Here is a 12,975-nt window from a genome sequence, read left to right as displayed (position 1 = left end):
ACTGAAGAAGGGTCTAGGCCCAAAACGTCAGCCTTCCTGCTCCTCTGATGCTGCTTGGCCTGCTGTGTTCATCCAGCTCTACATCTCATTATAGTCTCTAGCAGTTTTCAAATTATTCATGTGAGGCTAACTGGTCTATAATTATACAAATAATTATTTTGCCTTTATTGAACTGCAGTGTAAAATTTGCCACCTTCCATGCCTTTCATTTGACACTCCTCAAAATGTTTTCAAAAAATTATGTTTGGCAGATTTTATTATCTCACTGAGTTCTCAGTATTCTGCGGTGTGTGGCAACCTAAGCTGAATGAATGATCAACTTTAACTCCTTGTAGGTATGTCATTATCCACATCAGTTACATTGTCTTTCATATCATCCATCCATCTTCCCTTCATTCTCTGTTGTGAGAACAGAGGGAAAGCCATTGTGAAACTTTTGCTATTCATGAATTCCATCAGCTGTCAACTTTGTCCCTAAGTTGTTTGACCATTGCTTTGACTATGCTTTTGCATGTAATAGGATTATAAAAGTTTTTATATCCTTGTCTGCTGAGCATCTTTTTTAACAATTTATGGTCCCTTTTAATATTCATTTTTACTTTGGTCCTTTGCCATAACTTTTTTTTTCTGTACTGAACTTCATCAGAGATCTCCATTAGCAGGCTTGTTTGTTCAAATCTCTTGAATTTTCTACAGAACTGTAGGTTTAAAAGCAGTCCCTTTATTCTTGTTCTTAATTAGTAGCAAATCCATCTCATGCATAGTCATCTTACCACTAATCTGCTGCTTCATCTTCAAACAATTTATTTGGTTTAGGTTTTCCTTTGCACATTTTGACTGCAAAACATTTGATTGTTAGTATTATCATTGGATAATGATTTTTCCAATTCAGAGTCAGATTCTTTTCTTTACAACACTCAAAATAAGAATGTTTTTGTTTTTCAATTTTGATCATCTCTAGATTTTCTTTACATCAGCCTTTTTTGTGATTAAAGTCTTTCATTATTATAGTTCAATTGTGGAAACTTCTCAGAATTATCTGCAATCTATTTCACTCTCACCTTATGGCAGTCTATTATGGACGTTCAATAATTTTTGTTGATCTACATTAACTGTCAGTCAAGCATTGTCTTAATTTTGAAGTTCTCTCAACACTGCCTCCCTTTGTCTCACCATATCTTTCCCCATCCTTCACTGGCCTCTTAATTCATTCCCAGATCCTGCTTCTTGGCTTAATCAAATTATCCCCATATTTCTAAACCTACATAGTCTGAATTCTAAAATTGGCCTTGATTCTCACAGGAGAGCAACTATTAATGTATTAAACTCACATGATTCTTGGAATATTTATAGGTGTTGTTACAGGTAATATTAATCATTCAGAAAGCACAATACTTACTGTACTGGCAGTTTCTGCCCATGAATTCTCCTGGACACTCGCAGGAATAATTTGCAATGAGGTCAGTACAAATACCACCATTTCTACAGGGTTCAAACTCGCATTCATTTATATCTGGGAGGACAAAAAAACAAAAGTTATTCAGCAGAATACAATTTATGCTTATAATGAAACACAGCATCATTTAAAAACAAATATTTACTAATTGTCATAATATGTCTATTGTGATATAGCCCTTATGCTCTGTTACAATTAACATGTTTCATTCAAAGCTATTTACAGTACACTGCGACCCAAAGGACACTAAGGAAGTGTCACCGGACCTGAAACGTTAACTCTATTTTTTTTCCTTCACAGATGCTGCCAGACCTGCTGAGCTTTTCCAGCAACTTCGTTCTTGTTAAGTCTGGCTAATTAGCAGGGCTTAGCTGGCAGATCACAGTGAGGTGAGTCAGGCAGGGAGAGAGAGTGCTTGAGAGGCTGGGATGGGAAGGTTAAAGGGGTTTATTTCTTTTTGAGGATGTTCTTCAAATAGGGAGACAGCAGACACATGGGGGCTCCCAATAAGGAACCTCCTCCCCACGCCCCATGCTTAATGACACCAGCCACGCAGAAAAAGTTGGCGCGCTATCTATTTGATGTGGACCTCCCCGTGCAATGGTTGAAATGGAGCAGAAGCAGAATGAGGTATTTTACTGGGCCAAACAAAAGCAGAAAGTGCTGGAGACACTCAGCAGGTCTAGCAGCATCTGTGAAGAGAAAACAGGGTTAAAGTGTCAAGTCCAGTAACTGTTCATCATTAGTTGGCCACTTCTCGGATCGGCAGGCTACCTGGCAGGTCTGGCTGACCACTGTAAAGTGATAGGTAGGTCAGGAGAGGATGTAAAATGACAGGAAGGCCATGTGTTGAATTTACAAACTACCATGCCTCCCTATTCACATAATTAATGTAAAACCATCATTCTCCATGATACAGACTTCCTCCCTCTTCTGTCCTAGTCCTACCCATAACTCAGTTTTTGCTTATCTGTTGAAACTTTACACTGATAGTTTTGCTGTGATCAAGGATCCCAAATCCGCCGGGATCACAAAACGGTTGTGCTAATACTTTGAAAAGTGTGAAGTAACTATATTTCACCATTTGGATAGTGAGTATTATTAAAAGTCTTGAAGTATTTTCAAGTAATCCTTGTGAAATTACCTTTCTATAAAGTACAGAGACAGCTTACTTCCTAGATGATTTTTAATGTATGCCTTGCATTACATTGACAAATAGTTTTGATATCAGAGGCATGCTTTTTTTCTTGCATTTGTTTCTCTCTAATAAAATTACCTACTCACAGAAATAATTTGAATGGTTTATTTAGCTAAACCGTTTAGCATATTATACCAATTCTGATGTAGCAGCATTCTTGCACACAAAGTTAATTGCATTTGTATGTTATTGGACATGACACATACTGGCGATATTATTTTCTTCAAACACAGGCTTGCAGTACAAAAAATTGCAACTTAGGCAACCATCTCCAAGGAGGATGCATATTTAGATCCTTCGGTCAAACATAATAGAAACCACTTCCTATATTACTGCAAAGCTCCACTACATCATGAGCTGCTCTCAAAATAGAAGGCATTTTTAGATAAAGGACATGGAAGCAGAATTCAAACATAACTTTTTGCTTGGAATCGTGCATTATTTATCTATGTTTTATTACTCGGGGCCATAAGCTGTTACAAGTTGGGCTGGCTGAATTTCTAGATACTGCCTTAAGTGATCCTTTTGAAATAAACTGGACTCAGATTAGTAGACAACTTAACATTTGAAGTTTTATGTGTTTGTGGCTTATCACTGCAAAAGCCCTTGTGCGAGTTAATGTGATTCTTCCCACAAATGCTGGCCTAGCCAGCAATGCTCACATCCCATGGCTGAATCAAACAATCTTTTTATCTAGCTTTCATCCCAGGCATGATAAAAGATGTTTTAAGGTGAAAATTTTCCACAATCAGGTAAGTGTATTGCTGATTGGAAGTACTGATGGGAGGAACAACATTCAAAGGGACATAGGGCAGAATGAATGCAACTGAAATGGATTCAGCTCTACATTAAGAGAACCAATAAAAAGGAACTATGTTGGTTCTGAGAAAGTGAGCCAATGAGGTCAGGTGTCACTCATTCCTTTTTTTTCCTCAATTTGTTCAAGGGATGTGGGCATCAACGGCAACAGCAGCAATTATTGCCACGTCCTAATTGCTCTGGAGAAGTGATGAACTGCCTTCTTGAATAGTTTCAATCCTTGGGATGCAAGAACACACATAGTGCTGTGAGGAAGGGTGTTCCAGCATTTTGACCCAGCAACAGTGATACATTTACAGGTCAAGATCGTGTCCAATCTGAAATGGAACTTGCAGGTAGTGGTGTTCCCATGCATCTGCTACCCTTGTCACTCTAGGTGGTTGAAATCATGGGTTTTAAAGGTGCTGTTGGAGGAAATTTGGTGATTTATTGTAGCATAACTTGTAGATGGTACACGTTGCTGCCACTTGGCACAGTTGAAGGGAGTGAATGTTGAATGTGGATGAGGTGCCAATCAAGCAGGCTGTTTTGTCCTGGATGGTGTCAAGCTTCTTCAGTGTTGTTTGAGCTGCATCCATCCAGGCAAGTGGGGAGTATTCCATCACATTCCTGAATGGTGCCTTTGGGGAGACAGGATAGGCTTTGGGGAGACAGGAGGCAGGTTCCACACTGCTTCCACAATCAGTCCATACTGAATTAATGCTCTATATTAGTCTTGTCCAATTCTTCATCACTTAACTCTTAGTATAAACCTCTATTTCATTTTCCCTTTTATGCTAATCTAACCTCCAATTAGATGCATGAATAATATGCATCTCACTTCATCCCATACTCTGGATAAAGTAGTTTCTTCTGAATTTCCTATTTGATTTCTTGGTAATCAAATATGATATTTTGCTCCTCTTCACAAGAGGAAACATTCTCTATTAAAATCTTACAGTCTTTTAAGTCTTCTTCATTCTTCTCATTTCATCAGAGTATTCTATTCCTTACAAGTATACCTAGCACTTCTGAGGCCATCCTTGTGAATCATGTTTGCATTCTCTCCAGTGCCTCTATATTCTTTTGTACCGCAGCGAAGAGATTAATCAAGGCATAATAGGTTTTGTATAAAACTTTCCACTTCACAATTCTATCCCTGTAGAAATAAACCCCAGTGCATGTCTTGCCTTTTGTAAATAGCCATGTTAAAGTGCATTGCTACTGTTACTAACCTGTACATCTGTATTCCCCACTAAAATCCCTTAACTTGTGTACCAATTTAAATTCTACTTTCAAAACATGTGACTTGCATATTTGTCTTACCAAAATTTAATTTGTCACACTTATCTATTTAAAAATTCATTTGGAGTGGCATTAGGGATGAGGGATTTCAGTTATAGAACATAGAACTGTATAGCACAGGAATGGGCCCTTTGGCCCACAATGTTGTGCCAAATATGACTTCTGCCTGCCCTTGGCCCATATCCCTCCACGTCCTGCATATTCATGTGCTTATTTAAATGTCTCTTAAATGCTGCTATTGGATCAGCATCCACTACTATCCCTCGCAGCGCATTCCACACTCCTACCACTCTCTGTGTAAAAAACGTGCTCCTCACATCTTCTTTGAACTTTCCCCCTCTCACCTTGAATACATGGCCCCTAGTTTTCATCATTTAAACTCTGGGAAAAAGATTCTGACCGTCAACCCTATCTATGCATCTCATAATTTTATAGACTTCTATCAAGTCTCCCGTCAGCCTCCATCACTCATGAGAAAACAACTCGAGCTTTTCTAGCCCCTCCTTCTAGTTCATTCCCTATAATCCCTGCAGCATTCTAGTAAACCACTTCTGCACCCTCTCCAAAGTCTCCACGTCCTTCCTGTAATGTGGCGACCAGGATTGAATGCAATACTCTAAATGTGGCCCAACTGAAGTCTTCTGAAGCTGCAACATCCTAATTGACATCCTAACTCTTGTACTCAATTCCACAACCAATAAAGGTAAGCATGCCATGTGCCTTTTTAACCACCCTATCTACTTGCGTGGCCAAGTATGCAGAAAGATTGGAGAAGTTGAGAAGTTACAACAGGGAAGGAGATTTGATAGAAATGTTCAAAATCATGAACAGCTTTGATAAAGTGGATAAGGAAAATTTGTTTTCAGTGGTAGAAAGACCAGAAATAAAAACAGTGCATAGATTTAAGGTGATTGACAAACAAACCAAAGGGAACACAGGCAAACACATTTTACACAGTGAGCTTTTGTGATCTGGAATACAATGCCTGCAAGACTTGTGGAAACTGACAGAATAGTAACATTGAATAAATGTTTGAAGGGGAAAAAAAAAACAAGGCTGAGAGAAATAACGAGTGGACTAGAATTGATATTTTTTATTCATTCATAGAATGAGGGTATCGCTGGCTGGGGGAGCATTTATTGTCCATCCCTAATTGCCCAAAGGGCAGTTAAGAGTCAACCACATTGCTGTGAGTCTGGAGTCACATGTAGGCCAGACCAGGTAAAGGTAGCAGTTTCCTTCCCTAAAGGAAATTAGTGAACCAGATGGGTTTTTCCAACAATTGACAATGGATTCATGGTCAACATTAGACTCCTCATTCTACATTTGTTTTTATTGAATTCAAATTCCACCACCAGCCGTGGCAGGATTCATACCTAGGTCCCCAGCACATTACCTAGGTCTCTGGATTAACAGTCCAGCAGTAATAGCACTAGGTACAATACCACTGGATATATACAATCAATAGCTGGCATTGGAATGAAGAATGAATAGCCTTCTATTTTCAGTATCATTCTTTGGTTCTTATTTAGCTGAATATGGAGGCAGGATAATCAGAAATGGACCATATTGAACACATGGGCTGCTGCTAGCCAATGACCTGCCCCCTCCCAGACTCACCAGGATCTTCTGCATCTGCAATAGCACAAAAGCTATTGCTTTTGCTCGGTTTTCATCAACGTTGGGTGCCCACAAATTTCTACTTCCAGGTGTCTCATTTTACCAGTACAAGTGTATCATGAGAATAGAGGATAGAATCCTCATACATTTATTCTCTAGCACTGAATTTTAAAGAGTTCTTGGATTGCCATGAAACATGATGAATAGTAATTGTTTTTTATGAACATATTACAAAACCAAGTCCTGGATATCATGCGTACTCCACGGGGATCTCACCATTTTGTGCCCTCAGTGTGCGCTTCTACGAAAACAACCGAATTAAAATGACATTTCAAAGCTTCACGGAAGAGATTTTCAATTGTGTGTGTACAATGGAATAATTTTATATCAATCTGCCTACTGATGTGGTGAAAAAAAAACTAAATATTGCTCTCCTTTCAAGTAAAGATCAGGGAGAAGTACTTTCTACAATATTGTTCTCTTAAATAAGAAGTGATAAATACGAAAAAGAAAGCAATATTTTTAGAATGCAATAGCTGTAAAATTAATTTTCCAATGACCTAAAGGGTTGCAAGGAACATAAATCAAAATGCAAGTTACTACCAGTGTTTACTCATCAATTTAGAAAAAAAAACTTTCTAAATTATTTTATTGTATTGAGTAGTTATTTTCTGAGGGCATAGACTAGAGCTCCATATCAAACATACCAGAGCTATAAATCTTCATTACATTAAATTACTTAATATTGAACAGTAGATTGACTACAGCTGTACCTGGGAGCCTGCAGATCTAAATAATCAGGCACTGTCTTCTTCAAAAACAACTGGCCTCTTTTTTAACAGGCAACTTTAAACAGTTTAGCTCATTGTGAAAACAAAGCACAAGCAGTGATATTCTCATTCCGAAAATGTTTTTCTTAAAAGTTATGAATATAAGAAATGACAGAATAAAAGCAGAAAGAAAAGCTTTATTTGTGTTAAGACTACAGATAAAGAATTTGGATAAAAGGTTAAGTTTCCTTAAATGTTCATTCATTTCATATGTGAATATCATAGCTAAGATTTAGGAGAATTTTGTTCTGTCATGAACACTTGAGAGTCTGTATCCCATCCATGGGAATCTCATAAATATTAGTAACATAGTTTTTTCATGGTCAAGAGAACACTTCTCATTTACAAATGTGACAAAATTGATGCACAACACATTCTAACATAGCGATGCTCGACTGCTGGCACGAATGGACTAATTGATTCCACTTCAAACCACTAGCTTTCAAAGATGAATCTTGATCCAAGTGATTTAGCAATCATCAGTTGCTTGAAGCCTATTTAAGTCTGTAAATCAATGAACAGAGGTAATGCAAAACCTCTAGAAATCATTGGCTAGGCTTTTGTGAATATTGTGCTCATCTTTCAATGCTGTACTTTAGTAAAGATATCAAACACACATAGAGCATAAGATAGTGGTTCAGAATGATGGCACCAAGGTTTTGTGATGAGAGAAAGAAAATAGAAAGACTGGGTAAATTGGCAAGCAAAGGTAGGAAGAAAGAACTTTAATTCAGATATAGCAAACATTATCTACATATTAGAAACGTGCAAGGAGTAGGAAGTCAAGGGTCATTCGCTTGAAAAGACTTTTCTCATGGAATTCAACAAAGATGATTACAAGGTCTGGGCTGAGAGAGGACACCATGACAATACCATCAATGTGGGCTAGACAGTGTCACAAAAGATAAAATCAACTGTAATTATTGAATTAAATATTTACTTAAGTCTCTGAAGTGAGGCTTGAAGCCATGACTATTTAACTGAGAGTCAAGCATGTTCGCACAGCTTAACCTCATACAAAAAGTTTTGTTTTATTCAGTCGTGGAACATGGGTGTCACTGGCTGGCCAAAATTTACTGCTCGTCCCTAGTTGCCCTTGAGAAGGTGGTGGGGAGCTGCAGTTCACATGCTGTAGGTAGACCCACAATGCCCTTAAGGAAGGAATTCCAGGATTTTGACCCAACAACAGTGAAGGAGCAGTGGTATGTTTCCAAGTCAGATGGGGAGTGGATTTGAGCTGAACTTGCAGTTGGTGATGTTCCCATTATCTGCTGCCCTTGTCCTTCTAAATGAAAATGGACATGGGTTTGGGAGGTACTGTCTAAGGATCTTTGGTGAATTTCTGCAGTGCATCTTGAAGATAGTATACACTGCTGCTACTGAGTGTTGGTGGTGGAGAGAGAGAATGCTTGTGTATTTGCTGTCAAGCAAGCTTTGTCCTGGATGGTATAAAGCTTCTTGACTGTTGTTGAAGCTGCACCTATCCAGGCAAGTGGGGAGTATTTCATCACACACCGAACTTATGACTTATAGATAGTGAATGGGCTTTCGGAAGTCAGGAGGTGAGTTACTTGCTGCACTGTTCCTAGCCTCTGGCCTGCTGTTGTAGCCATTGCATTTGTGTGGTGAGTCCAGCTGAGTTTCTGATCAATGATAACTCCCAGGGCATTGTTCGTGGGGGATTTGGTGATGGTAACACCATTGAATGTCAAAGAGGCAGTGGTTAGATTATCTCTTATTGGTAATGGTCATTGCCTGGCATTTGTGTGATGCAAATGTTACTTCCTACTTGTCAGCCCAAGCCTGGATATTGTCCAAGTCTTGTTGTATTTGAATACAGTCTGCTTCAGTATCGGAGCAGTCGCAAATGGTGTTGAACATTGCTCAATCATTGGTGAATGCCCCCACTTCTGACTTTATGATGGAGGGAAGGTCATTGGTGAAGCAGCTGAAGATAGTTGGGCCGAGGACACTACACTGAGGAACTCCTGCAGAAGTATCCTGGAGTAAGATGGTTGACCTTCAAAATCCACAGCCATCTTCTGATGTGCAAGGTATGACTCCAGCCAGCAGAGACTTTGTCCTCAGTTTCTCTTTAATTCTAGTCTTGCTAGGTTTTCTTGATTCCACATTTGAACTGTCAGTCTCACCCCTGGCAGCTCTTGTCCATATTTGAACCAAGGCTGTATTGAGGTAAGAAATTGAGTGGCCCTGACAGAACCCAAACTGGGCATCATAGCAGGTTATTGCTGAGCAGGTACTGCTTGATAGAACTGTTTGACATTATCTATCACTTTACTGATGGGGTTGTAATTGCCTGGGTTGGATTTGTCCTGCTTTTTAATGTACAGGACATACCTGGGCAATTTTGCACACTATTGGATAGATGCCAATGTTGTAACTGTACTGGAACAGCTCGCTAGGGGAGCGACAAGTTCTGGAGCACAAGTCTTCCTTGCTGGAATGTTGTCAGGGCCCATAACTTTTCCAGCATCCAATGCCTCCAAAGGTCACCGGACCCAAAACGTTAACTTTGTTTTTTCCTTCACAGATGCTGCCAGACCTGCTGAGGTTTTCCAGCAACTTTGTTTTTGTTCTTGATATCACATGGGATGAGTTGCATTTAGATTATGAAAATGTTTGGTAGGGTAAAACTTGAATTGGTAGTGAGTCTATGGGACAACTTCGAACTCTCAGCTGCCATTATTACCATACACCAGGATTGATGATGACAGAAAGAGAGTGCCCATCCTTAGATGCACTTCGACTTTTGAAGTATTTTTGTGATGGATCTGGAACTAAGTGCATCACTGCTATTCAGAAAAGCCAAGAGTGCCATCAGGTTTTGTTCAAATTGCAATCCTCGTTATCTCACAGTTAAAATAATATCCTTGGGCTGCAACTTCATCATTTGAATGAGCACTTCGCTGTTTTGCTGCAGATAGCCTACTTATGCCTGATTTCAGGTAAGTGGGGATGGTAGGAGGTGCTAAATCTCCCCCTCACCAACTTAAACCTCTCACATACACTATTGTCATTGAAGAGGGTGTTAAAATAACCTCTCATTCACTTGCTTGTTATCTTCATAGAAACACGCCTTATTTGTTGAGAGTTTCCAGCAATTTCTGTTTTTGCTTCACATTTTCTACATTTGTTATATTTTGCTATTAGCTGACAATGATGTCCGCGGAATAATATGCGCAATACTTATTCTGTGAATTAAGACATTATTTTCAAATTTAATGGAGGTACTTTAAATAAAAAAGACACAACCATTATTCATTAATATGTTATTCTAGTTCTCTTGTTAGATAAAATAAAACAATTTTTAAGAAACTCATTCGCAACAATTACATTTTAAAGTAATAAAATCAGAAAGAAAATGTTTAGCCGTTACTCGCTGTATTAAGGATATTTTTCTACTTGTACCAGTAGATTACCCTAGAGGCCTCTTCTAAAGAACATATATCAGTGGAGCAGGACTCACTGTGCTGACAATGAATTCCACTGAATCCATCAGGACACTTGCAGATGTATCCAACAAATGTGTCACCCCGATATGTATCACTCACTTCACAAGTCCCACCATTATGACACGGATTGGGTTGGCAAGCTCCTGAGTAACAGAAAGAATAATTATCAGTTATGAATGGCATTTGTAAAGTGCTTAGTCTAGTTTTTTTTTTCTATGACCAAGTTCCTAAAAAGCACATATTTAATTTTACTACATTAAACAAGGAAGGACAAAGTTGGTGAAAACCATCACTTTTTCCTTCATATACAAGCAATGATTTCTGTATGAAGTGAAACTGCATGCAGCCTTTAAATGTACGCTTGAAAACACAGCCACGCTCAGTTTCTAATCCCAGTTTTTGATTAAAGTGCATGAATCTTAATGTTGCGTGAGGGTAGCTTCATCAGTGCTGGCTCACAACAGAATGAAAATGTTCGTACAGTAGCAAGGGTGATCATACCCGCAGATTCATGAGTCAGTATTTGTCACAACCTTAAAAAAGTCAAGAGATGGGGTGGTTGTTGGTGGTGTGGAGAGGGACGAGGGACGAGGGAGAACAATGGAGCAAAACTGGGAAAAACATGAAAGGGTGCATTAAAACAGAATGCTGGTAATACCCTTTGTGATAAAGTGTGCCTGATTTAGTTTTTAGTCAAATTTCAAGGCATGTTAATTTAAAGTTGTTAAAACTTGAGAGGTAAAGCAACAGAGTACATTACCGATCCAAAAGAAAGTAACCCACAAAAATTATCAGTCTCTGTGATGATATTCACCATCTCAAATGTCAGTTTGAATTTGATGACAAATCAAGGAAATTTTGAAGCATCTTGCAGCAGGGATTTCTGCAAGTGGGTTATCAACCAATCACATGGAACTGTTCTTGAAGACAATAAACCAGGAAACTAAAAGCATTTATTATCCTTCCCTTTTATTTAAAGTTTCAAATAACAAACTAAATTATTAATACAAAATTTAAAATTTCATGAATGAATTTTAAAATATATTTAACAATATGGATTTTTGGCATAATGGAGAAATTTCACATTCTGCAAATAGCTTTCAGGGTCATTTAGACTGTTTAGCAGACACTATGAACTTAGAAGACTGTTAAAAATCCAGGAACACCTCATTCAATAAAGGTGCAATATTTTTTCATGGTTAGGGATCACACGATGTAGATGGAGGAGGGAGAGGGCCTCAACAGCACAATCTCTGAAGGAGTGCAGAATCATTTACGTTGTTGTTTGGATTTCTGTCTGTTTTTGCATTTTTAAAATGTATTTATTCACAGTGTCTGAAAATCGTTGGCGAGGCTAGCATTTATATTTGAAATAGCAAGAACCGCAGATGCTGGAGTCAGAGATAACACAGTATTGAGCTGGAGGAACACAGCAGGTCAGACAGCATCAGAGGAGCAGGAAAATTGAAACTTCCTTGCTCCTCTGATGCTGCCTGGCCTGCTGTGTTCCTCCAGCTCCATACTGTGTAGCATTTATATTACTTATTATATGTGCAGGCTCCAGAAGTTGCTGTCCATTTCAGTGGCATAATGATGGCAAACAAAGTTTTAGCAATATTTCCACTGCAGCATCCAGCCTTTGTTTGATTTAGCTACTGATGTAACTATTTTATTACCTCTAAGTGCTAATAGTTGCTGCTGGACAATTGGAATGTTTAATTCGGACAATGACGGTGACCACTGCATAAATAGATAGGATGACATTCTTTCACAATTAAGCAACTGAAACGGGCCCTGGTCCTGTTCTCATCTAACTTTCGTACTGTAGTCAGGAGAAACCTAATCCCAGCCAAATCTTCTTTCCCAGTTTCAAGGAATGTTGAGCCCAATTGTAGGAATTAAATTCATCAAAGTTCATAAAAAACACACAACAGGCACAGAATCAAGGACATTCCTCCCAATATGATTCAGTTCTGAATCATCACTTATTTTGCCTAATGTATCACTGCAAGGCTTGTGGTTTCCTTCTTCAGCGATGCTAGACATTGCTTTAGAACATTTCAGTTGTAGCCTCAAAGCTTAAGTTCTTACTGCATTTAAACAAAATTATTGAGCTCACGTTAACAAGTTACAAAAACCTCACACCATAAGTTTTATTCAACCTGACATGTTGTTTGTCTCTAATGTATATTTCACATATTTGTTAAAGATTCCTGTTCCTGAATTCCCCAAGAATTTCTTTTTAATACAGAAAATGCTGGAAGCATCTCTAAGCATAACTGCTGCAAGACTTAC

The 12,975-nt window shown here is 38.5% G+C and overlaps 1 protein-coding gene across 5 annotated transcripts in view; it reads right to left on the bottom strand.

Moving 5' to 3' along the window:
• LOC109920118 (EGF-like repeat and discoidin I-like domain-containing protein 3) overlaps positions 1-12,975 on the bottom strand; it is a 210,483-nt gene that overhangs the window by 107,612 nt on the left and 89,896 nt on the right. For all 5 annotated transcript variants that reach the window (XM_048594829.1, XM_048594835.1, XM_048594839.1 and 2 more), the window contains 2 exons: positions 10,695-10,823; positions 1,400-1,513 (listed from right to left, as the gene is read on the bottom strand). In XM_048594829.1, the coding sequence (XP_048450786.1) occupies positions 1,400-1,513; positions 10,695-10,823 (243 nt within the window). The remainder of the gene's footprint in view (positions 1-1,399; positions 1,514-10,694; positions 10,824-12,975) is intronic.

The sequence above is a fragment of the Rhincodon typus genome, chromosome 3, assembly GCF_021869965.1.
Source record: "Rhincodon typus isolate 14 chromosome 3, sRhiTyp1.1, whole genome shotgun sequence".
Classification (NCBI taxonomy): Eukaryota; Metazoa; Chordata; class Chondrichthyes; order Orectolobiformes; family Rhincodontidae; genus Rhincodon; species Rhincodon typus.
This window is presented reverse-complemented; position numbering and strand designations above follow the sequence as displayed.